At 33.1% G+C, this 27740-nt stretch overlaps 3 protein-coding genes and 1 long non-coding RNA gene across 4 annotated transcripts; all 4 read right to left on the bottom strand.

Annotated features, from left to right (window-relative positions):
• Positions 1–1422: 1422 nt before the first annotated feature.
• Positions 1423–10681, bottom strand: LOC104646656 (uncharacterized). Its single transcript, XR_011220580.1, has 4 exons — positions 10291–10681; positions 8363–8511; positions 8047–8286; positions 1423–1767 (listed from the first exon to the last, which is right to left on the bottom strand). It is a non-coding gene; the product is annotated as an uncharacterized lncRNA (long non-coding RNA).
• Positions 10682–18508: 7827 nt separating this feature from the next.
• LOC138347945 (uncharacterized) lies at positions 18509–19124 on the bottom strand. The gene is made up of 2 exons (XM_069296554.1): positions 18912–19124; positions 18509–18823 (listed from the first exon to the last, which is right to left on the bottom strand). The coding sequence occupies exons 1-2, from the start codon at positions 19122–19124 to the stop codon at positions 18509–18511; spliced, it is 528 nt and encodes a 175-aa protein (XP_069152655.1).
• A 375-nt stretch (positions 19125–19499) lies between these two features.
• LOC138347944 (uncharacterized) lies at positions 19500–20120 on the bottom strand. The gene is made up of 2 exons (XM_069296553.1): positions 19911–20120; positions 19500–19799 (listed from the first exon to the last, which is right to left on the bottom strand). The coding sequence occupies exons 1-2, from the start codon at positions 20118–20120 to the stop codon at positions 19500–19502; spliced, it is 510 nt and encodes a 169-aa protein (XP_069152654.1).
• A 24-nt stretch (positions 20121–20144) lies between these two features.
• Positions 20145–26594, bottom strand: LOC138347943 (uncharacterized). The gene is made up of 8 exons (XM_069296552.1): positions 26463–26594; positions 22752–23045; positions 22546–22670; positions 22390–22491; positions 21091–21270; positions 20795–20876; positions 20569–20679; positions 20145–20420 (listed from the first exon to the last, which is right to left on the bottom strand). The coding sequence occupies exons 1-8, from the start codon at positions 26592–26594 to the stop codon at positions 20145–20147; spliced, it is 1302 nt and encodes a 433-aa protein (XP_069152653.1).
• Positions 26595–27740: the final 1146 nt, after the last annotated feature.

The following is a 27740-nucleotide window of genomic DNA, read 5'->3' as shown; positions in this document are numbered from 1 at the left end:
ATTGTTTGATATAAGCTACTCAAGTAAGTTGAAACTGACGGTGTATATACAATAACTATTTTAACACCTATTCCCCAGCTTACACTATTTCATCCTTTTCATTTCTCACATTTGGGACTTAATCTAGTATCTAATATCCGTATAGATTGTCATGGTTGCCAAGTCTTGTTCTCTCTTTCCATTGAAGCCACTTAAAAGAACAGATCTATAAAGATAGAACTAGAACAAAAATTTACTTGTAAATTACTTCACTTAAAATTCTACACTTACCTCATTTGTTCAGACTAGCTTTATTGAAAATTTCAGGCACATTTGCAACATTCTTGCTTTCATCCACAACAGGTAGATTTTGTCTCTGTTAAAGGATAAAACGGTTTTAAAGTTAGGATTAAACTAGTACTCCACACAAGAGAAATAGGATCATTTGAGCCTAATCCAAAGATAACGAACTATTTTGAGACTTCCTCCTCAACAAAAGATATTTTTGATTATTATCTCAAAAAAAGAAATTTCTTATCTCCAACAAAAGATAACTTTGACTAATTAGTTACTTATTTTACACAAATAAACAACAGTATGAAGAACTGTGATGATAAGATTTTCTTTTGTCCTATATTTTGGATAGCTAATAAGAAACAATAGTAAGAATGTAGAGAAAGAGCAAGGCTAGGACTCTGACGTAGAGCACAAACAATACTTATTAGGGTTAGTCATCTAAGATCAACACAATGGTTCAAGCATCTAAAATTTCATGTACACTTCGTGGCTACAGAGAGCAGATTTTCAACAGCAGAATGAAGTAATTAGGTTTATACAAAACAATCTGTCAGAAAAGATTTCAATATTAGAAATACAACATATGAGATTTTCTATGAGGCACATACAGAATCATTGCTAATACGCAAACTCATTTTAGCATTACTAAGACCTCCCTTTCGGTGTAAATTCCATCATTTAAAGCTGAAGAAGATTATCAGTGAGTTCGATCTATTCTAACCCCATCAAATTTCTGCACAAATTCACAACATATAGAGGCATTCAACTTTTCGTAGTGTCCTCATGACAGTCTTGGTGTCTTTCCACGAGTTTCAGACCATTTTTCCTTGAATACACGCTTAACTACAAAGTTTTGGCCCTTCACCCGATCCAATTATCTCATACTGACAATATAACTTGGAGAGCCCTACAAGCACAATTCACACAACATCTTGATCGAATCAGAACATTCATCAGATGAAAAGGGAAATGAGAATACTGCTCAAGTGATCAAAACTTAGTCAAATGTTTTTTTTTCTCCGAGATTATGATCCTGGAGATGTATATACATAAGAGATTACCACAAGGCAATCCAGGCAGAAGGAGAATGATTAAACATGCACGACACTGTTTTGCGTTCCACATATCTTAAGGCTATAAAATTACCTTACAAAAAAATTGGCTTCGCTTGTAGCTAATATAGCTAGATGATCGGCCACTGTTTTGGTTCTCTGTAGCCGGAGCGAAGCAAAAATCAGCATTTCTTAGCAAATAATCAGTCTCGTCCATTATACTTTTCAGGTCGATGTTATCAAATCATCAATCTCGTCCATTATACTCTTCAGGTCGAGGTTTTGAGAGGTTCTATTCTTCATCATCAACACTGGAGAGTTGATTTTTTGCGTTTGCTACCCTTATTCAACCACTACTTGCAGGATTTGGCTGAATACCATTTCGAGCACTAGTCTCCAAGGTCAACATCTTTGAAGATATCTATTGAAGATAATCTTGCTGCAATATTAGATAAATGCAAGTTAAATACATATAACATCATGTTGGCAAACAGGGTTAGCCTATGCAAGGTAGGTTCAAATTTTTTCTTACAAAACTGATGCAGCGGGCTTACCAAATAGCAAATGTAACCCCACAAATGGGTCTGGGGAGGATTGATGTACGGAGAATCACTAATCTTCAAATGAAGTAAAAAATCTCACAAATAGCAGTTTAAAAAGTGAAATAAATAAATTAAGTCCTTAATACTAAACTTCTTTAGGCATGCAAAGCGCAAACAACAACATCTCGAATCTGGGGAGGAAAGAGTATAAGCAGACCTTTAACCTACCTTGTGGCGTATTCCTTGGGTGTGGAAAGTGTTGTTCATCTTGTATTCCAAACATACTTAGAATAAAACTTTAAACATCTTTGTAAGAAAACAAAGTTTAAGAACATTTTCACAACTAGAAAATTAAAACTAGTAGCGAAACTAGAATCAGAAACAGATTTTTTTAAAAAAAATATACGAAATATTTTTCTTAATACTAAACTTCTTTAGGCATGCAAAGCGCAAACAACAACATCTCAAATCTGGGGAGGATAGAGTATACGCAGACCTTAAACCTACTTTGTGGCGGTTCCTTGGGTGTGGAAAGTGTTGTTCATCTTGTATTCCAAACATACTTAGAACAAAACATTAAACATCTTTGTAAGAAAACAAAGTTTAAGAACATTTTCACAACTAGAAAATTAAAACTAGTAGCGAAACTAGAATCGGAAACAGATTTTTTTAAAAAAAAATATGCGAAATATTTTTTTTAAAGAAGAATTGTTGTTAATATGTGTCTAAAGAATATTACTGATTTCAACAAACTTTGCAGAAACATGAAGTTACCAAGTTTAATGAACCAGTGAAGAACAAAAGAATAGAAGAACTGAAATTAATTCACAAATCTAAAGTTTGTAAAACACGTACCAGAATTTAGAAAATTTTTAATAGGAAAAATATCAAGTCCACTGAATTCACAGTGTCCCCTTAAGGAAATTATTCCCTTCTAGTATCCAAGGTTTGATTTGGAATATGACCTCCCAGGGTAAAATGATCTCAATCACCAGAGTATAGATACCAAAAACTGCGGTGTCAGCGAACCACTCAATGGCAGTAAAGTACACTTAGAATACTAGATTTAGTAGTTGAAGAAGTCCATAAATTTTGTTTTAAATGAGAGGAAATCCCTCAATTTATAGAAAACAAAGGATAGTGCGAAAAGGTTCTTATTGTGCCTTACCGGAAATGTCACAAACCTTTGGAAAAGTCACAATCTTTCAGAAAGGTCGTCACCTTTCATAAAAGTCACAACTTTCCATAAAAGTCACAACTTTCCATAAAAGTCACAACTTTTCATAAAAGTAGCAACTTTTCATAAAAGTCACAACATTTCATAAAAGTCACAACTCTTCATAAAAGTCGCAACTCTTCATTTTCCATTCACACCTTTTTAAAATCCAACAATCCCCCGCATGAATGGGGAATGACTCGAAGACAAAGAAACGGACAAGTATGTGTACTTTACAAGCAAGAATTAATTCCATCTGGATAAGTAGGTTTCCGCTTGAACTTCTGTAGTGAACATATGTCGGATATACTCGATCAATCGGTAGATGCGATTTCTTTTAACCATCGGACTTTGGTGTATACCTAGACAACCATATGTCACACAATTAACCCTTTACCATTTATGGTTCTTACGATTGTGTTCATTTTAGCCATGAACACCTCCTAGTTTCATGAGTGTATAGAGAGATGGACTTTTGACAATCATCTTCTTTGAAGCGTCTTACACTTCACACTCACATAGGTGATTTCTAACTGTGTTATCACATAGATACACTATTTGGTCAACTCTGCCAAACTTAGCAAATCATTAAAACCATTAAGCTATATCAACTCATTAACAAGCCTTAATCTTGTATCCTTATCCCTGAGCATTGTCTTCATCATGAGAATGGATTGAGTTTATTGACAATGCCTAGCCATCATTCACAACTTTGTTTTTCTCTTTGAATCTAGCTCTCGGGATCTCCAGTTTGCTAGATAGAGTTACCGCCATGATGACTTGTCCTAAGCCTTAAATTCATTCCCTTAGATGATCTTTTAACATTCTCTCTAGTTAGGACTTTTTGTAAGTGGATCCGACACATTATCCTTTGACTTTACATAGTCAATTCTGGTAATTCTACTAGAGAGTAGTTTTCTAACAGTATCATGTCTATGTCATATATGACGAGACTTTCCGTTATACGTCATGCTCCATGCCCTACCTATTGCATCTTGATTGTGAAAGTGTATGCGTACTAATGCCAATGGTTTGGGCCAAAATAGAATATCTATTAAGAAATTCCGGAGTCTTTTAACTTATTCACCGACCTTATCTAGAGCACCTATGTCAAAGATCATTGTAGAGCTAGCGATACATGTCTCTTTTGAAATATTTCTAAGAGACTGTTCCTCTACCAATAGTAAATACATATCTACTCGTGAATTTTACTTCATTCTTCCGATGATTCAATTTGCATCACTATATCTTTCAATATTGTTGGATATTGTTATAATGCAAGACATAATTTTAAGTATTATTTTAAATACTCCGAAACTCTATTTATTGTCATCTAACGAAATTATTTGGGATCACTTGTGAACCGAATCAGTTTAAAATAGCAAATGCTATATCTGATCGCACACACTATATGATATACATCATGCTTCCCAAAACTCTAGAACAATCCAATTGTGAGTCACTTTTGTTTTCACTCTTTTGAAATGCAAAGCTCACATTTATTGGACACTTGACAATGTTGACATTCAAATATTTGAACTAGTTAAGTACCTTTTCAATGCAATGAGACCGTGAAAATGCTAAACATTGTGGAGTTCTACAAATTCTTGTATCTAAGATCGCATTAGCAACTCCAATAATTTTCATTCCACTTGCTTTATAGCATACGTTTAGTAGCATTTATGTCATTAGTGTCTATATTTATGATCAACATATCACCAATGTAAAAACAAACAATAACCTTATGATTTTAATGTGAACACATTTATCACTTCCATCATTCTTCAATCCATTTGCCGACATGGTTTAATTGAATTATGTCATTGTTTTGGTGCTTCCAAAATGTGACTTAAAAAGTTCACATACTTTCTTTTATTTACCAGGTACCACAAAACCCTCGGGTTGTTCCATGTAAATTTCTTCCTCCAATTCTACATTTAAGAAAGTTCTTTTCACATTCATTTGATGAATTTGGAGGTCATATACCACAGTAATAATTTTTGCATCCGAATGGATGTAATTCTAATTCCTAACGAGTATATATATTGACAAGATCAAATCTTATATTTTTTTCTAAAGCCTTTGACCCAAAGTCTTGCTTTATATTTTTCAACAGTTCCATCAACTGTTATATTTCCTTCTAAAGATTCATTTTGAACCCAAATGTTTATTTTCTTGAAGAAGATCAATTAACTTTCAATATTGTTTATTGACACCATCTTTCCAAAGGATGAGTTTACAGAAGACACAGAAAATGTTACAAAATCATATTCGAAGGAAGTAAATGTCCATTAACATTTTACTAAGCCTCTGAATCTCTTTATTAAGTACATTATCCTTTTCATTTCCTAGGCATTTTAGATCCTTCTCTAGACTACTCAAGCCTAATTTTACAGTCCAGAGTTATAGGTCCTATTTTAGTTCTTTTAGGAATAGGATCTTGGACTTTGACTAGATACCCCCACACTTTGAAATATTTCAAGTTGGATTTCCTTTCTTTCCATTTCTCATATGGAAAAGATTGTATTCTGATCAAATAAAATCGCTTTCTTTTTAAAAGGACAAAACTTTTTGTTGATCCCTTTTGCAGTAAGGATAGTTCCTCCACACAAGTTTTGTATAAACCCAAACTTATAAATAATGCATCCATCATTTCTTTCAACGTTCAATTTTTTATTTGATTGAGGTGAATATGACGGTAGTTTGATATTTCACTTTTCAAACATATTTCTGCACAATGAGATTTATACTCTCCATTCTAATCACTTCTTATATACTTTTTCACACTGATTTTCAACTTCAATATTACATTGTCTAGACATTTCTATTGCTTCATCCTTACAATTTAGCAAATATACATAGTCATATCTAATGTTATTCTCAATAAAAGTAACAAATACTTTTTCCCACCATGATATGGTGTTAACTTCATATCATAAATGTCAGTGTAAATCAATTCTAAGGGATTAGAATTACTTTCAACAGATTTAAAAGAATGCTCAACATAATTAGATTCCACAAAAACATGACATTTTTATTTATTGCACTCAAAGTTAGGCAAAACATCTAAGTTGATCAGTTTTTCTTAATTGACATGCCCCAAGTGTTCATGTCACAAACATTGACTCAAGTAAGTAAGAACAAATAAAAACATTGAATTTGAAAATCTCTTCGCGAGGTAGCTTTTTCCTCACTAATATTTTGTTCCTATTTCTTACAATTTTGTGCGATACAAACATTGTTTAGATTGTCAAATATCCTTTTCAGAAGGACATTTCCATAACTTTCAATGTGATTGTTAATAGAACTACCAATGAACAAAGTTTCATCGGGTTCAATAAAGACAATATAGTCCAACTGTTATTTTTACAAAAATATAACAAATGACTATTCACCAATATTTAGGTCTATGCAAATACTTTTAATATAATAGACATATCTTTTCATGAAAAATTACAACATTTTAAGTGTTTTTTTTCCATAAAAGAACACAATTATTTTGAACAAGTATACATATAACTTGGATATTTCATGCTAGTCACACTATATACTAGTAATAGAGAAACTCAACAACCACAATACCAAATATACCCCAAGAATTTTGTGGGTATAACATAATGCAAAAGTATCATTGAATTTCATATCTTTTGTTCCAAAGTTAAATTATACACCAAGTCTAATCATAAGCAAATAACCCCCACATTTCAAATGTGATCTCAAAAATATTTTTCAAGTATTTGAAAATAGTTTTTCCACATATTTTAATGTTGGAAACATTATTCTACGAAAGAATTATAGTGCTGCAATTCTCTTTTACAATGTTTACACAATGTCAAAGTTCATTCCATAGAGACACAAAATCACAAATTCTAAGTTACTGGTATTTTTTCTCTATCATAAATAGCCATCTCACTTAGTACTTTAAATATTAACAATAAGGAAAAAACAAAATTGTACAATTTATTTCTATGTTAAATTGAAGTTTATAGAAAATCAAAAGTACAACACTAACATATTATGTGAAGTTTTCATATTCTTCAAACCAATTGCAGAGTCCAATTTATCCAGAGTATAAAATCACAAAAGTTTTTTAGTCTATCAGACACACTAACATTTCTCATGGAGTACAAAACTACAAAAATCTTTTTTTTATCCAAAAAGAACAACACATATTCTTTATCACATAGAAATGTTTTTCTTATCAAATAGTCTTCCAAGAAATATTTTTCTTATCAAATAGTCTTCCAACTATAACAATTTGAAATACTATTTTATCAAATAAAAATATGCATCTCTCATTTTTGCAAACTAAAATTTTTTAAAAGCAACAATATCTGCAAAGTAAAACTCATTCCACAACATATGATTTGCAAATCTTTTTCCAAAGATACACATAAAAAAAAATCAAAGATGATTACTCTTAGATACTATTTTCCTCCTTAGATAATTTAATAAGAAGGTTACCTGGTAATCTTTAAACGGAATACCATAAAAAAAGTTGTTACATTCTCACTTCGACTTTGCTAAAACAAAGCAACGAATTATGGAGAAGTAATGCATTCATCTTCTACTTCCATGATCAGATTCTCTCAATCAGTAGAATACAAAAAATACTAACAGTATAATAATCTCCTTAAGATTATTGTTCATCTTGTATTCCAAACATACTTAGAACAAAACTTTAAACATCTTTGTAAGAAAACAAAGTTTAAGAACATTTTCACAACTAGAAAATTAAAACTAGTAGCGAAACTAGAATCAGAAACAGATTTTTTTTAAAAAAAATATACGAAATATTTTTCTTAAAGAAGAAATGTTGTTAATATGTGTCTAAAGAATCTTACTGATTCCAACAAACTTTGCAGAAATACGAAATTACCAAGTTTAATGAACCAGTGAAGAACAAAAGAATAGAAGAACTGAAATTAATTCACAAATCTAAAGTTTGTAAAACACGTACCAGAATCTGAAAATTTTTTAATAGGAAAAAGATCAAGTCCACTGAATTCACACTGCCCCCTTAAGGAAATTATTCCTCTCTAGTATCCGAGGTTTGATTTGGAATATGACCTCCCAAGGTAAAATGATCTCAATCACCAGAGTATAGATACGAAAAACTCCGGTGTCAGCGAACCACTCAACGGCAGTAAAGTACACTTAGAATACTTGATTTAGTAGTTGAAGAAGAAGTCCATAAATTCTGTTTGAAATGAGAGGAAATTCCTCAATTTAAAGAAAACAAAGGATAGTGCGAAAAGGTTTTTATTGTGCCTTACCGGAAATGTCACAAACCTTTGGAAATGTCACAATCTTTCAGAAAGGTCGTCACCTTTGATAAAAGTCACAACTTTTCATAAAGGTCGCAACTTTTCATAAATGTCACAACTCTTCATAAAAGTCGCAATTCTTCATTTTCCATTCACACCTTTTTAAAATCCAACAGAAAGACATTAAAATTAGATATAATTACTTTTATATGGTGGTCAGTTTCAAAATTTAGTGTTAAAATCGACTCTGTGAATCTATGATGGTTACTCAAATATGACATTATTTAATTTAATTCCATATAGCTTGACTATTTCCATTTTGTGTTGACAAATATATAATGAGTGATATTGGGGAATTATAATTAATATGCTATAATATTTACGTCTGAGAAAAATATGACAATATGCAAAATTAACCCTGTTTTTTGGTATTATCAACACATAATAGTTATTTTACATATATAATTTATCAATCAATAAAAATTACTGATCGCATCCTTAAGATGAAATGATATATAGTATCACACTCTTCTATTTCCCTGTTATAAGAACATTCATGAGAGCAAATATAAGTGCATAAATTTTTTCATTTTTTTAAATGACAACAATGTCTTGGTAAAAGTTCTAAAATAGTGACTAATATGTTTGTTTAAAAGTGTGAAATTCAACATAAACATAATAATACATGCGGGAGATTGAAATCTTTGCAGTTTTTCCTCGCAAGCACACTGTACTGCTTATCTCTCCATCCCTAATACAATGCGTATAGATGACGGGAAATATAAATGCAAGTTTATAAAAGCAGAAATAACATCAATGAAGTGGAGAACAAATTGCATCATTCATTTTGAAGAATCCCATATCGGATAAAAAAGGGATGGATGGTTTCAAAGAGAACAAATGCATCAAGAGTCCCACATAATATGAAAAAGGGACGGGTTGTTTCCTTATAAGGTCTTGGAAATTACCCCCGCCCTCATGAGCTAGATTTAGAATTCGAACAAATAGCAACAAGTTTAAACTACATAACTGACTTTTAGCGGCAAAATTTATCTTTTCTTGAAACGTCACGACAATTTCCTTAAGCTCCTGTACTCTTTCTAGCAAAGAGACAAAACATGCCTCTTTAAGGTCTCCTTTCTATACAACCATATAAAAAAAGATCACCATAAACTTTTGAGTAGCAGCACAATCTTAATAAATACTTCTCAAATATATTAAAAACAACTTTATATGCCTCTGCTATAAAAGACTAAAATTTGTTTCATCTAAACAAATATTAGTACTTATAATACAATTAGTTCCAGCAGTAACCTGTCATTTGCACATATCAAGAACAAAGTCTTCGATAAGATCACAATCTACATAATGCTTCTCAAATGTATTAAAAATAATTCGACATAACAGTTACCGTGCTCCAAAATACAAACTTATTTCCTCTAAACAAATATCAGTAGTTATAGTGTAATTATATGAAACACGAACCTACTATTTCGACATATCTAAAGCAAAACATAAAGCACTGTGAGTAAAAATAGGTTTTCCCACTTAAACTTGTCCGTTGAATGATACCACCACAACACCCTTAGCCCTACTCACAACAACAATAACATACCTAGTATAATCACAAAAGTATAATTTCACGAGTGGAGTCAGTATGTACATATATGTTACTCTTGATTGATTATCGAAATTGGTCTAGGGCATAAACTTCCATTAAACTCACTCGGTACCAATAAAAAAAACCACCAAAATTCACCTGATGAACTGAGTTCTCATAAAACAGAAAGAGTATGAAAAAATATGTATTAGATTGATTAATCAATACTTGAGAAAACGAAGAAACACACACACACAAATAAAACCTAAAATTCAAAATTCCAAAATCCTTTAACAAATTAAAGAACAAGTCACAAAAACAAATATAAAAAACTTACGTCATGTTGTCCATCCTTTAACGCAAATCAGACATAAGTAGAGTCTGCCAAATACCGAATCCATAGCTCCGGCAGTCATTGTGCTACCATGACCACCTCATGAACCTCAAAAACCCTAGAATTATTCCAATTCCTATCAATTCCAGACGAAAATTCCTTAATTGACAATCGAAAATCACAATTTTTGCTTCAATATTTCGTTGACTACAGTTTTCTCGGTGTCAACGTTGTCAAATTTCTAAAAAGTCATTCCGAGTGTATATAAGTACAACTGCCAAAATGGGTTTAGTCCAGTAGGCCGGCCAAAGCTAACCCTTAAATAAAGTGGGTTTGGGTCTATTTTGTTGGCTAATTTAAGAATAAGGTTTTTCAGCTCAGTCTCATTTGGCCCGCTAGCCTCATAGACCCAACCGCAATTGTTAGAGGTCAGCCCATGGATTATGAATATTTAAAATACTTTATACATATATGTATTTTAGTAGTGTTTTATTTATAAATTTTTTACCAATAAATATTCTTAAAAAAAACAAGTCGTTTAAACTAGCTTATTTTTTGTGGGATGAATGGTGTCATGATCAACATTATTTGGCTAAATCTTATGTTGACTATTATGTATTTTTGTAAGAATCACCGAAGTGTGATTCATAAATGTATTTTTGTAAGTATTCACCGAAGTATGCCATTAATAAATAAAAATTTGTATTATTGATGTCGTGTTCATAGACATCAACATTCAATACTCTTAGATATTCTTTCTAAGAGATTAATATTATTCGTTTTTTTGCTGAAGGGTCAATCCGTCCCAACCCGTGGCCCACTTAAAGTTGGGTTGTACTTCTATTTTGTAGAACCTTTAATTAAAAGGGTCAGCGTGTCCAGACCCATTTAACTTTCAAGACTGTTAGGGTTGGGTTGAGTTGGGTTAGCCTATTTTTATAACTCTATATATAAGGAACCAAACTCCCAATGTATGAGAAAAGCCATGAATGGTTCTCAACTATCACAGTATGTCTAAAATAAGTCCTTAATTATATACTTATCCGACTTAATATTTTAATTATTTAAAATATTTTCAAATTTAGTCTTACTATAAACTTTTAGTTCCTTTTAAGTAATCAATATATTATATTTTGTGTCTTAATTTTTTATATAAATAAGTTGTGGTTTTATTACAGTACTCATGTATTCGTTGAAATTAAATTCTTAACTCATTTTTCTAGTTATTGCTCTCTCCTCACTATTTTTTTAAAAATAATCTTATGAAAATCATCTTAATTTTAATGATATAAAATAAAACTAATGATAAAAGAAGATTAAGTCTTTATTTTATTTAATAGAGAATAAAATGAAGCATATTATTGTTTCTTATGAGAGGAACTGTTATGTTCTCTTCTTTTGTGGTAAACAATTTATAATTAGAGTGATTTTTTTTTAAATTTCATGTGTCATACCAAAAAAATGAACTAATTCTTATTACTCAAGTTTCTTATCGTAAATATATCAAAGAGAAAAAAAGTTCTATCAATTTCAGACTTGGTATGTTTTCGTGCTAACCCCTTCTTTCTACATTTTCTACTAAGTGTAGGATTTGGAGAGGTGATGTTCTATACTTGGAAGATAGGTTTCTAAGGAGTTTGGAGATGAAGACTTGGGAAGTACTCATAGTTCAAGGACAAACCCATCTTATCCATTAATATCTTTACTTTATGTCTTTAGACTTTTATGAGGGTCGTGTCCTTAGTTGTATAAAAGAATTGTAATTCCATGCTATAGATGATTTGAGAAATAGTGTCAAAGACTGTTCTTCATATATAAAAAGATTTCCCTTGTAAAGAATTTTTTTTTAATTTTTTGCTATTTTCATATCCTTTAATGTTCATGATATTCTACGGGCTAGTATAATACCCCTTCGGGGGTCAAATATGTCGTGTTATGACTAAGGGTGCTCTCGGGTCGTGATAAACTTTGTACCAGAGCATAAGATTTTGGGAATGGTCTTAAACCACGTCTAGTAGAGTCTTGTTTATCGGAGTAAGTTACGATACGTCTATGAGCGAGAGGCTATAGGACGTTATGAAACTTCACTTCTTCGCTTTCTAAGTCGTACCGTAGATCTATTAGCTCTCTCTCTCTCTCCCTCTCCCTCTCTCTCTCTCTCTCTCTCTCTTATTCCTTGTTTGATATTGATTTGTTGTCTCATTCATTTTTAATCAACGATTTTGAATTTAAATTTTAAGTACGAAATTTTTTTTAATAGTAAATGCTTTATTCTTATTTCTCAAAGTAAAAACTTCATAAAGTAAATATTAATTTAAAACAATTAAATTTCAACAAAAATATCAAATATCAAATTACATGTGATATCGTAGATTTCTTATGATTTAACATTTTTTTTGATAAATAAGAATTTAGACAAATCTTATCTAATACTCCATAGTGATGTAGATGTATGAAATCCACTTCACAAAAAATAAATTAAAGGGAAAAGGGTCTGATATACCCCTCAACTTTGTCATTTGGAGCTGATATACCCCTCGTTATAAAAGTGGCTCATATATGCCCTTACCGTTATACAAACGACTCACATATACCGCTGCCATTATAAAATGGCTCACATATACCCTTCATTTATCGGAAATTAAAAAATTAGTTTTAAATTTATATATATTACTTCTAATTTTTTTTAAAAAATTATTTAGGGATATATATGATTCTTTTATCAAAGTTCAAGGTATATTTTAATTTTTTTCATACATAAATTACTTTTTGACTTCTTTTATTATAATTATTTTATTTTATTATTCTTATTTTATTTTTTCTTTCATTCATTAATTTAAAGAATAAAAAATTAAACTATTTTTTGTGTGTATTGTAATTTAATTTCGTATTCGAAGAAAAAAATTGGTTATCTACAATAAGTTTTACAAGAATATTAGTGAAACATAAATAAATTTGATTATCAAAATATAATTAAAAAGTCATTGGAACAAAAAAAAGTCAAAAAAAAAATGTTTGACGAGGATTAAATTTACTCAGATGGGATTATATTTTATAGAAAAAAATAAAAATTTAGATTAAAATTATTATTTTTTTCTTTTCCGTTAGAGGAAAAGGGTATATGTGAGTCATTTGTTTACAAGTAGGGTATATATGAGCCACTTTCATAACAAGGGGTATATCAGCTGTAAATGACAAAGTTGAGGGGTATATCAGACCCTTTTTCCAAATAATAATTATAAATTAGTCATTAAAACAAAAAAGTAAAAAAAATATGTTTGACGAGGATTAAATTTACTCATATGGGATTATATTTTTTAGAAAAAAAATTAAAAATTTGGATTAATTTTTTTTTTCATTTCCATTAGAAGAAAAGGGTATATGTGAGCCATTTGTTACAAGTAGGGGTATATATGAGCCACTTTTATAACGAGGGGTATATCAACTCTAAATCACAAAGTTGAGGGGTATATCAGACCATTTTTCCTAAATTAAATACTAGTAAAAAAAAGTTGAGCTTCCATTCTATTCACTTTTATTTTATGTTTTCAATTTCGTCCCCACCTACTTTTTTTTTTTAAAAAAAAAGTATTATTTGAAAAAGGCAACATATCACTTTATTCTAAGCTACTATGATATTGACCACCGATAAGAACTTTCCGAGGCCAATCATTTTAAAATTTATAGTGTGTTTTATGTCACCAAATCAGTATTCATACTAATATTGTTTTGGAAATATCTTTTTTTTTATGAAAATTATTTTCGGATATTTAGTGATCAGAAAAAGATTTTTCTTTTCAATTTTCAACCTAAATAGAAACTGATAATAAATTATATTAGCCAATTGAATAGTATATTAACGAATATCTTGAATACTCAAGGCCGATTATAATAATGACATTCAAGAGCTTATTAGGCAAGTAATATAAAATTAGAAGTTTAAGATTATTACAAGAAAAAAGACTTTCACATTCATAAGGAAGCTGTTTTTTCTTTTTGATGGAAAAATATGCTCAACTTTTTTCATGATTTTCTTTTTTAATAAAAAAATATTTTCATCGTAGCTAACTATAGCTATTAAATCCACCTTTTCTACCCCAAAAAAAATGTTGGTGTTCATTAAGTAGTTTCCCAAAATGTTCATATGATATCTTAGAAGTACTGGATTTGCATCAATTTTGACATTTCTATCGCTTGCAATGGCTCATCAGAATACACATACACAAACTAAATAATATTTTGACTGAATAGAAAAACATAAAAGCGTTATATGATGGTCATTTTGCTTAACAAAATTTAAAAAAGGATCACACTTTAAAAGGTATGACGTAGACACTCTATTACAATTCAAGAATTTGTGGATCCACACTATGAAGGTGACCTATAGATCACATGAAAACAACATAGTTGTTATTCCAAAGTTCTCCCTTCGACTAAATAAAAATCATATTTAAAAGAAAAAGGGACTAATAAACAAATGCAAAGTTAAGTTGTCAATAGTGGTCCATAATTTGATTTGTATATATATTTTTCCTATAATCAAACAAAATTTGGTTTGAAGACTCAACCATTTTGCTCGTATCACAAAGAACATATGTAGACATCATGAGTAGCAAAAAGAAATACAACTTTGACACTTTTTAGTCATTGAAAGAGTAATTTTCAAAGTTGGAGGGAAAAGGAAAGGTTAAAGATTCATATAATCTTTCAAATCATAACCTAGAGTAGGGTGTACATGACCGGGTTGATTTCAATTTTTCAAATATACAACCAAAGTATTTTTGTCGAATTTTTGAATTTATAAACCAAAAAAAATCAATTAAACTCTGATTTTTTAACTTCGTTTTTTTTTTCTGGATTTTCGAGATTTTTTCAATAAAGTATTCATACAAACATATAATTTACTTTTACTTCAAATATTTCTTTAGTCCTACCAAAATGCACCTATCTACGTTTTTTCTCAAGAAAATAATAAAAAATATGATATGATAAATAACACTAAAATATCCTATAAAAAATCGTGTAAAACAAATATTGCAAATTAATAAGTCATAATGATATTGATCACAATTTAAAGTACTAGATCATGCCAAAATAAGTTTACTAAGTATTTCTTACATGACTAAATATTAAAAGAAAGCAAAATTACATCATGTGTTTTAATTGTCTAAATCTATATAAAATTAAAAACAAATATTCAATATTATTGTCATTCTTAGTGTTGAATTGATTTTCTTTGTTTATTGGTATTAATTTGATTTTTATTTGAACTTTATTATAATTACCAACATGTAAGGAGTATAATCTTTATTAAATTATTAAGATTTCTAACTTCCGAACATGAAATAAATATATTAAAATATATAAACTATGAAAAAGTATAAAACATATTTAAAAATTATATCAAAGTAAGTTTTTCTACGTATAAAATAAAAACTTAAAATTATATATATAATGTCGGATTGATTTGGTGTCGGGTTGTTTTCTTTTAGTTGAAACCAAACCAACCCAAATATAGTTGGGTTTTTTTTAAACACCAAAACAAGTCAAACCAAATAACTAGTCGGGATTTTTTTCAAGTTTGACTCGGTTTGTGGTTTAGTTTGATTTTCGATTCGATTTTGTACACCCCTAACCTAGAGTGTGGTGGTATTTAAGTTATACTAGTTTGAAACACGTGTGTTGCAAGTCTATCTCCTAGTGTTGTATAAATTTTTTACTGTGAGTGAAAAAATTATGGTGCTTTTCAATCAAAACCAACTCAAACACCTTTATCATCATTTAGAGTTGATATACCCCTCGTTATGAAAGTGACACATCTATACCCTAACGGTAAGGGTATATATGATTCACTTTCATAACCAGGGTATCTCAATTCTAAATAACAAAGTTGGAGGGTATATCAGACATGTCACGCCCCGAGCTTACCCCGAGACGAGGACACGGAACCTAGAACCACAAGTGCTCCCAAGCTAACCCTGGTGACATGATCGTGAGAATAATAAAGATAATAAACTAAATGTGGAAGCTAAATCACAATTTAAACTTAAAATCTGGGGAATACCCATATGCTATGACTGAGATATTTGAAAACATTGAGTTTAATGCAAAGGAAAGATTAACTCAATACTAAGCTGAATCTAACTATGTGTGAAATAAGCCTCTAAACTGAACTAGAAATACTGGGACAAGCCCCAACTAAATCTAGAAAAACTAAAACTAAATGACTAAAGAGTGAAATGAAACTCATATTGTTGTCCTTGGAGAATGATGACTTATAACTGAATCTGCTGACTGGAGATCGGGAAATCGATCTATGCATGATCTGGATGTTGAGAACCTGAACCTACATCACGAGAAGATGTGGAGCACGTATGCATCAGTACTTGAAAGGTAATGAGCATGTAGGATAGAATAAAGCTGAAATAAAACATAACTGAACAAGCACAAAAGCAAGTATAATGATCTGAACGTGATATACTAAATTTCAGAGCTAACTGACTGTAATGACCAATTTATAACATACTAAAACTGAATACTGAATATACTGAGAAATGGTCAATGCAAGAGAGTCTGACTGAACTATGGGAGCTATTAATAACCTATAATAAAACCACATGAGCTAAATGTGGTGTCCGATGTATATGCCACATCAGGAGGACCCAATATACCATGCCAAAGGTATAAAGGCATGCTGGTGTGATCATTAAACAAATTGCCCATAGAGGTATTATGCTACTTCCATTGATTTATGTAGTTAACTGATTATATCTGAATTTCTGTAATTACTGTATAGCTCAAAACTAAACATGCAAACTGGGAATGAGACATTTAATCCAATAATGATGCATTACAAAGTGAAACATATATAACTACATAATTGAAATATATTTGACCTACCAGGTGTAATTCAAGATCTAAAGAAATACAAAGCTAGGTTCTGAAATTCATGCGATAATCTGAGTAATAACATGATAATCTGATTTGGAACATATACTTTAACTAAATCATGAAGTTATGCTGTAATTCTAGGAACTCTAGGTTTAATAATTATAAGAGAATCAAGAACTGACTAAAAACTGGGGATCCAATGGGTGAAAGGAACCCACTAGTGAAATCCCACATACCAAGTGATGAAATTCACTTAAAAAAAATTAGGTTTCGGGGTTGGAACTGCTGTAAACATGTTGCGTTCTTGAACTCAGTTTCTTGAGCTTTTTCTCCTCTCTTGATTCTAATTTTCTAACTTTTTGATCTATGATTTTGACTTTTGTAAGTACTTGTTATGTTTCTAGGCTTAAACTAACTAAAATATGATGATTTTGGATAAAAATGATGTATCTTAGGGTTTAAACGAAGTGGGAAAAAAACAAAAGACCCCTGAGTTAGTTTTTGTCGGACCAAACGACGACCGGCAATGACAGTCTGTCGTTCAATCGACGGTTCGTCGTTTGGTCCATTTTTTACATCTCTCTCACATTCCTTTACTAAAACGGGCATAATGTTTTACTCGGGGTCTGATTTTAGCAAGGTCGGTGGCTATGGAAATATAATTCAATTATCTATCTGTGGGTAGGTCATATGAAACCTAATTCAGTATGGGCTAAGAGTTCTAACTATTTGAAGTTGACCTAACTACATTTCCTCCTTAATTGCCTGCTAATTTCCACCTAGGTCAGACGTACGGACCGTGGATCCACCTACGGACTGTACTTGTCATCCGTGACTCTTGTCAGAGAGTAGGTGAATGGGGTGTAGATCGACGGTCACAGACTACAGACCGTAGTCTGACCTATGAACTGTAGGTCCGTCTGTCGATCATGACTTACCAAACTTTTGTTGGGCTGAGATTTTGGGGGTTTCTCACCCCATTGACGGATTTGCAGGATGGATCATGGGTAAGTATGCGGTCCATCGATGGCCCCGCTGGTTGCACCTGCAGATTTTTTTTCTGAAAAGCTGGTTTTTGGTCTGTTTTGGATATGGGGTGTTACATTATCTCCCCCTTGGAAACATTCGTCCTCGAATGAAGACTAAACTAGTTGGAATAGAGGGAGAGAGCTACAAACCCTACTACTAAGCACTACTAACTGGGTCTCTGACTGAATTGAATTCCGAGAACATGCAAATACGCTGAAAATTCAAGTACAAACTGAGGGAACATGATATCAAGAATGAATTTACGCATGCATGACTGGAAAACAGAACAGTAACTATTACCTCAAGCAGGAGTAGGATCGGAAGGAAAGAGGTTAGGATACTTCGCTTTCATGGCTGCTACAGACTGACTCCTCCACAAAACCTTGACTGAAGCTAGTTCTTTATTTCTCAACCTTCTAACCTGACGGTCAAGAATCTCAACTGGTTCGTCCTTATAGTAATGATTATCTTTCACCACCATACTCTCTAATGGCACTATAGAGACTGGATCACCCATGCATTTCTTCAAGAGTGAGACGTGGAAGACCGGATGCATTGCTGCCAATGCTGCTGGCAACTCTAATTCATATGCCACATTGTCAACCCTTTTGAAGATCTTGTAAGATCCTACATATCTAGGACTGAGCTTCCCTTTGTTTTTAAAATATCATCACCCCTTTCATAAGTGAGACTTTCAGAAAAACCCAATCATCAACTTGGAACTCTAGTTCCCTTCTCCTTATATCTGCGTAAGATTTCTGATGACTTAGGGCTTTCTTAAGTCTATCTCTAATGAGTTGCACTTTCTCCAAAGCATCAAGCATCGAATCCTGACCTATCAAGGCTGCTTCACCTACTTCAAACCAACCAACAGGAGATGTACATCTACGCCCATATAAAGCCTCATAAGGGGCCATTTGAATGCTGGAATGGTAGCTATTGTTTTAGGCAAACTCAATAAGAGGAAGGTTACAATCCCAACTACCTTTGAAATTGATCACACAATCCCTCAACATATCCTATAGGGTCCGAATGGTACGCTCTGCCTGTCCTTCCGTCTGCAAATGAAATTTTGTGCTAAGGTTAACTTGAGTACCAATACCCTTCTGAAATAACTTTTAGAAATGAGAGGTAAACTGAGGACCTCTATCTTAAATGATATACAAAGGAACCCCATGTAACCTCACAATCGCATTAGTGTAATCTTGGCATAGTCCTTTGCCGAATATGTAGCCTTGACTGCCAAAAAGCGAGAAGACATAATCATCCTATCAACTATCACCCAAATGGAGTCATGATGTCTGTGATACACGATAACCCTGTGATGAATCCATATTGATAACTTCCCACTTCCTTGTAGGAATATCGATCTCGATACCTCCTGGTTTCTTATATTCTACGTTGACTTGCTGGCAATTAGGGCACTTGGTCACAAAATTCTCTATATCCCTCTCCATGATATTCCACCAATAGACTTCTCGCAGATCCTGATACATCTTAGTGTCACCTTGATGAAAATAATACCTGGAGTTATGGGCTTCTGCAAGAATATACTGTCTCAACTTGCCCACATCAGGAACACACAATCTACCCTGGTAGCGAAGTACACCATCTCCCCCTTGCGAGAAAACCTCCACTCTATGATTGTGGACTGCACCCTTATGTTCAAGAAAGATTGGATCACTGTCTTGCTTTTCCTTAACCTCTACCACCAAAGAAGATTCTGCCCCATTCTGAACTGTTAGACCACTATATGATATGCTCATAAGGCGAAATGCCAAGCGATCAAGCTTGTGAACATCCTTCACTAACTCCTTCCTTTCTTCCTCAACATGGGCTACACTACCCATAGATAATCTACTAAGAGAATCTGCTACTACATTCGCCTTACCGATATGATAATGCACACTCATATCTTAATCCTTAAGGAACTCAAGTCATCTCCTCTTGTGAATATTCAACTCTTTCTGGGTGAACACATACTGAAGGATCTTATGGTAAGTCAACACATCTACATGAACACCATACAAGTAGTGTCTCCATATCTTGAGTGCAAACACCACTGCTGCAAACTCGAGGTCATGAGTTGGATAGTTCTTGTCATGCACCTTAAGTTGTCTAGAAGCATACGCTATAACCTTATCTCGCTGCATCACCACATAATCTAGGCCACATCTAGATGCATCACAATAGATCACATAACCATCTGAACCCTCTGGTAGAGTAAAGACAGGAGCTGTAGTCAATCTAGTTTTTAATTCTGCAAAGCTTTTTTCCAAATTATCTAACCATTGAAACTTGATCATCTTCTGAGTCAACCTAGTCAATGTTGATTCTATGGATGAAAATCCTTCCACGAACCTTCTGTAATAACCCGCTAGACCTAAGAAACTTCTGATCTCGGTAGTAGAGGTAAGTCTGGGCCATTATTTCACTGCTTCTATCTTCTGCGAATCCACTCGAATCCCTTTGCTAGATACAATAAGACCAAAAAAGCAACGGATTGCAACCAGAACTCACATTTACCAAACTTAGCTAATAATTGGAGATCTTTGAGAGACTTCAGAACAACTCTCAAATGACTTGCATGTTCTTCCTCACTCCTAGAGTAAATGTGGATATCATCAATAAAGACGACAACGAATAAGTCCAAGTATTGTTTGAACACTCTGTGAATCAAATCCATGAAAGTTGTAGAAGCATTAGTTAGTCCAAATGATATAACTACAAATTCTTAATGACTATACCGAGTTCTGAAAGATGTTTTCGAAATGTCACTATCTCAGACTTTAAGCTAATGATAACTATCAGAGGTCTATTTTTGAGAAATGGCTAGCACATTGAAGTTTGTCAAATAAGTCATCAATCCTGGGGATGGGATACCTATTCTTGATTGTGACCTTGTTCAACTGTCTATAGTCAATGCACATTCTCATAGAACTTTCTTTTTTCTTTACGAACAACACTGGTGCACCCCATGGTGAGATACTTGGTATTATGAAGCCCTTATCTAGAGGATCTTTCAACTGCTCTTTCAGTTCCTTAAGATCTGCTGGAGAAATTCTGTAAGGAGGAATAGAAATAGGCTAGGTATCTGGAAGGAGATCAACTCCTGAGTCGATTTTCCTTTCGAGAGGGACTGTAGGAAGATCTTTTGGAAACAGTTTTGGAAACTCACAAACTACTTGAACTAAATTAAGAGTTGGGATTTCAGATCTAGAATCCTTAACCTGGATTAAATGATAGAGATAACCCTTAGATATCATCTTTCTGGCCTTAAGGTAAGAAATAAATCGACCCATAGGCGCTAAGCTACTACCCTTCCATTCTTAGAATTGTTCATCTTGAAACTGAAAAAAGAAAAATCCTAGTTCTACAATCGATTGAGGCATAGCAAGAGTGTAACCAATCCATGCCTAGAATAACATCGAAGTCTACTATTCTTGCTCTACTAGATCTGCTAAGGTGACTTTTTGAGAAACTTTGATAGGGCAATTTCTGTATAAATGTCTAGCTATATCTGGGTCACCGACTGGAGTAGGGACTAAGAAGGTTCAGAGAGAGTTTCGGGACTGACACTGAATTGGACTGCTATGTAAGGAGTTACAAAGGAAAGAGTATCCCCTAGATCTAACAATGCATAAACATTAAGGTCAAAGACACGTAATGTACCGGTAACTACATCAGAAGAACTTTCATAATATTGGAGATCCTGAAGAGAATACAAAATGTTCTAGCGCTGACCGCCACATGTACCGGATGAGTTACTCTGCTGAGTCGGACGACTTGCTAGTGTTGCTGATGTCGTAGATTAAGCTCTACCATTAAAACCTCCTTGACCCTGTCTAGAAAGACAATTCCTCAACCTGTGACCAGGCTGACCGTACCCAAAACATCATTCTTTTCCTGAGAGACACTCGCGTGGATGGTTCTTACCACACTTAGGGAAAGTGGGATAATTTTTGGTGTCTAAAACACTTCCTCGAGACTTAGAGCCTGATGCTCTACCCTTCTTGTCATACCTGTTCTTGGAGGATGGAATACTAGCTGACGAAGGGGCTGGAGTTGAAAACTTTTGTTGATTGTGCAATCAATTTCCATCACCCGATTTCTGCTTGGAATAGTCATAGTTCCCGGTCCTAGCCTTCTTACTCTTCTTAGCCTGTTCCATAAGATTATTACCCTAACATAGCATTTTTGCACTTAGTTTTCACCAAATCTGACACTCCATACAAGAACTTTTTCATCTGAGGCCTGGAGTCAGCAACCATGTGAGGAGCATACCTGGAGAGTTGGTTAAACTTCAACCCATTCTCTTGGACTGTCATGTTACCCTACCTCAAGTTCATGAATTCCTGAGCCTTTGCCTCTCTCAATTCTATTGGAAAAAACCTATCGAGAAAAGTCTCACTAAAGCAATCCCAACTGATAGGACTCACATTTGCACCCTTACTCTCCTTCCACTGAGTTTACAAAATATAAGCAACATCTTTCAATTGGTATGATTCCAACTCATCCTGATCATTCCCACTGACTTGCATTACCTCTAAGATTTTCTTGATATCATCCAAGAAATTCTTAGGATCGTCATTAGCTTGCGATCCTAAGAACTCAGGCGGATTCATCCCAACAAAGTGATGGACCCTTGCTGCTACTGATCCACCATTTTCATTCATATGAGCATGAACGTGATTGTTCTGGTTAGTCATACTCTGAGCCAACATATTTATGGCATTCCTAAGCTCATCATTTGAGACTTCTTGATCTGGGACTTGGGGAACTGTGTTTGCATTCCTATCGTTCAAATTCCTAGCATTAGTTTTACGAGGAGGCATGATCTGAAACGTAGAACATCAAGTTAGAATGAAATAAGATCATACCTTACACACGATAAGAGTAACAACAAAGTGAAGTTTTCCTAAAACACTTCATAGCCTCCCTCTCATAAGATGTGGTGCACTTCACACTCATAAAGAGGACTCTACTTAGTGCGGCTTTTTACACATCCTAGGATTCTTGAACCTAGTGCTTAAATACAAAGTTTTTTCATGCTTCGAGTTACCCCCAAGACGCAGACACGTAAATTAGGACCACAAGTGATCCCAAGCTAACCTTTTTGGCATGATCATGAGCATACTAAAGATAATAAACTAAATGCAGAAGCTAAATCATAATTTAAACTGAAAAGATGGGGAATACACATACGCTATAACTTAGATATTTTAAAACAATAAGTTTCATACAAAAGAAATATTAACTCAATACTAAGATGAATCTAACTATGCTTGAAATAAGCCTCTAAACTAGATTAGAAATATTGGGACAATTCCTATCTAAATCTAGCAAAACTAAAATTAAATGACTAAAGACTAAATGAAACTCATGACTGCTATTCTCGAAGAATGAGGACTCACCACTGAATTTGATGAACTGGAGATCGTAAAATTGATCCATACGTGATCTATATGCTGAGAACCTGAACCTACATTATGAGAATATGTATCGCATGTATGCGTCCGTACTTGAAAGGTAATGAGCATGTAGGATAGAATAAAACTGAAATAAAACATAACTAAACAAGCACAAAAGCAAGCATAGTGATCTGAACATGATATACTAAATTTCGGAGTTAACTAACTGCAATGACCAATTTATAACATGTTGAAACTAAATAATAAATATACTGATAAATTGTAAATGTAAGAGAGTCTGACTGAACCGTGGGAGCTACTAATAACCAATAATAAAACCACACGAGCTAAATATGGAGTCCGATGTATACGCCCTGTCGAGAGGACCCAATATACCATGCCAAAGGTATAAGGCATGCTGGCGTGATCACTAGATAGATTGACCACAGAGGGGACTTATAACCTACTTGGCTAGTAGTTCCTGGACTATTAGGTTTTATGAATCCTAGTCCAACTCGGTATTATGCTACTCCCGTTGATTTATGTAGTTAACTGATTAGTCTGAATTTCTGTAATTACTAGATAGCTCAAAACATAACATACGAATTGGGAATGCAACATTTAATCTGATAATGATGCATTAAAAATTGAAGCATGTGTAACTGCATAATTGAAATATCTAACATAGCAGGTGTAATTCAATTAAAGAAATACAAAGCTTGGGTTTTGAAATTCATGCGGTAATCTTATTAATAACATGAAAGTCTAATTTGGAAAATATGTATTTTAACTAAATTATGAAGTTATGCTGTAATTCTAGGAATCATGATAAGAGAATCAAGAACTAACTGAAAACTTGGGACCCAATGGGTGAATGGAACCCACTAGTGAAATTCCACATATCTGGTGACGAAATTCACGGAAAACACTTAAATATTGGGTTTGGAACTGCTGGAAACTTGATGCATTCTTGAGATTTGTCTCCTCTATAGCTTCTAGTTTTCTAACTTTTTGATTTATGATTTTTACTTAGGTAAGTTCTTGTTATGTTTCTAGGCTTAAACTGACATAATTTGATAATTTAGGGTCAAAACGAGGTATTTTAGGGATTAAACGAAGTGAAAAATACCAAAATACCCGTGAGTTAGTTGTTGCTAGACCAAACGACGAGCAGATTAACAGACCATCGTTCAATCGACGGTCCGTCGTTTACGTCTCTCTGACGTGCCTTTACTAAAACAGGCATAACATTTTACTCGGAGGTTTGATTTTAGCAAGATCGGCGGCTATGGAAATATAATTCAATTATCTATCTGTGCGTAGGTCATATGACCCCTAACTCATTTTGTGCTAAGAGTTATGACTATTTGAAGTTGACCTAACTACATTTCCTCCTTAACTGTCTGCTAATTCGCACTTAGGTCAGACCTATAGACTGTGGGTCCACCTACGGACTGTGCTGGTCATCCGTGGCTCTTGTTAGATAGTGGGTGAAAGGGGTGTAGATCGACGATCACGGAGTACAGACCATAGTCTGACCTACGAATCGTAGGTCCGTCTGTCGATCATGACTTAACCAAATTTTGTTGGGCTGAGATTTTGGGGGTTTCTTACCCCAGTGAAGGATGTGCGGGATGGACCGTGTGTCATTCTACAGACTTAAAGGCCCCGTTGTTTGCACCTACAAATATTTTTCTGAAAAGCTAGTTTTTGGTATATTTTGGATATGGGGTGTTACAAGACCTTTTTGCCGATTAATTAAAATACATCCAAATAATTTTTTAAAAAAAGATTAAATAATCAACCAATAACAAGGAGAATTCTTTTGTTTTTATATACATATCTTAAAATTTTAAAAAAATTCTAAACTTTCTTTCATCATTTACTCCTATAAATTCAAAGTGCTAATTATATTTATATCCTAAAGGTTAAATGAATAACACTAAAATATAATAACCAATTACAATGTTATATTTGAAATCTCAAAAACTTTAAAATATAAAAGCAAAAATTTACTTGCAATTTTGTGTTAGAGGGAATTTTCATCTAAATGACAAATTACATATTTCTCAACAAAAAAAAAGAAATAGAATATGAATGAAATAATAATGAATATAAATAAATAAATCAGTAAGGATTCTTACAATTACAAGATGGTAATGAAAATTTTACAAAGGATGCATACTAACATAATATAGGAAGCAAGATGTCAGAATGATCCTCTAGCAATCTCCTCGAAAATGCATTCGTCATAACATCCTCTAGCAATCATATATAGCACAACCTTTCCTTTGTAATCCTATTCTCTGTATAAGTACTCTTCAATGATTCATCATTCATGTGGTGGTTAGACACACTTCTCATAAATTCAGTGAACTTATCCCAAGAACTACTCACCAACTCTCTCGGCAGACCCATGAAATTATTCAGTTTATCCTTAAGATTCAACTTCTTGGACACCCAAAAAGTATCTCGCTATGAATACCTTGTGTAATTTGCTCATGTATATATTGAATAGTATGTAATCTCAGAAAACTATACAACATCATCTCCTGTTAGTGAGAGTGGGAATACTCTAAAACCTATTATGTTCATGTCAAAGTTTGGTCATTCCACGCTACTCATACAGACACTGGTCAATTTGGTCATGTGAGTATATGAATATTCTGAAGGTAACCCAGAAAACAACCCTCTCGTTGTAAGCATTTGGATAATTAGGCTACTAGTCAACACAAAAGAATGTTCCTGAGGCAGTGGAGGGTGAACGATAGCACCAGTTGACTCTACCAAATGACAATCAACCCTGTAGTTATCACGATCTCTCGGTGCCTACTGGTTATGCACCTTTTCTGCATTTTCAACTAGATGACCATCGTGACCACGAACCGGCACATTCACTACTTCAGAAGGTTTCACACCAGATCCATCTCCTTGCACCCTCTCCAATTGGATTATTTCGTACCCCAAGATCTGCATTCTTCTAAAAGTTCTTCTCAATTCAGGATCGTAGGTGGTCAAGGGTTTGCCTCGACTTAGTGTACTTTCCATACATAAGAGTCAAGACAAAAGGAGACAAAAACCTAAAATCAGAAAATATTTTACTAAAGTTCAATAACGAAATTATTACAGCCACATTCTCCAACAGCGGCGGCAAAATTTGACAAGCTCAAATTATATCTCCCGAAAGAAGTGTAAGTGATTGTTATCAAGTAAAAAACCAAACTTTGAGGTGAGAGTCGATCCCACGAAAAACATGGTTCAGATTTAGGCTAACTTACAATTATCTACGATTAGGAAAATTATTTTCGAGAAAAGTAACAAAGGAGTTTTTTAAAAATAAAACAACAGTTTTTATATTAATATTACTTAGTAACAAATAAACAGGATTTTCAATTTGAAATATCAATATGAGATGAGAACTAGTGCATATATGTTCCCCACAAACTCTTAAAGCAGTAATCCTAATAATAGTAACTCTACTTAGTGCTAGCATACAAGGTTGATAAGTTAGATATCCCTACGTGATTGGTCCTCTAAGTAGGGAATTTTACCGCGCAACTTGGCCCGTCTATGGATTTGTGCTTTACTAACTCTTACCTTTAACTTCGAATTAAACATCACAGCATAAATGATTAAGGCCAAGCTATTATTAGCAACTAAACTTAACTAAATCTCTATTTTGATTCCTTCTCATTCATTACCTTATTGGTCTATCAAGTAGGAATGATCATGTTGTAACGTTGTGCACTGCTAAAAAGCATTTTAAACGAAAAGTGTAACAATACATGCATACACTATCCTAGAAATTACTTATTCATTATTCATACTTTGTTAATTATTCATGGTTCCCTTAACCCTAGTTGTGGATTTAGCTACGCATTCTTGAGGATTCATAATTCATATTAGGATTAATAGAATAAATTATGAACTTACGATTACAATAGACGAACATCAAAGTCTTGAATTGAAATCGAAAGCAAATTTCATAAATGAACTTCACGAATTAGATCGCTAATTTCCCCCCCAAAATAACTCAAAAAGCTAAGAAAAATTAGTATCCAAAAATGTCTATCCCCTAAAAACGTGACTTACAATTTGTATTTATAGTACACAAGTCCTAAA

Source organism: Solanum lycopersicum, chromosome 4 (assembly GCF_036512215.1).
Source record: "Solanum lycopersicum chromosome 4, SLM_r2.1".
Lineage (NCBI taxonomy): Eukaryota > Viridiplantae > Streptophyta > Magnoliopsida > Solanales > Solanaceae > Solanum > Solanum lycopersicum.
This window is presented reverse-complemented; position numbering and strand designations above follow the sequence as displayed.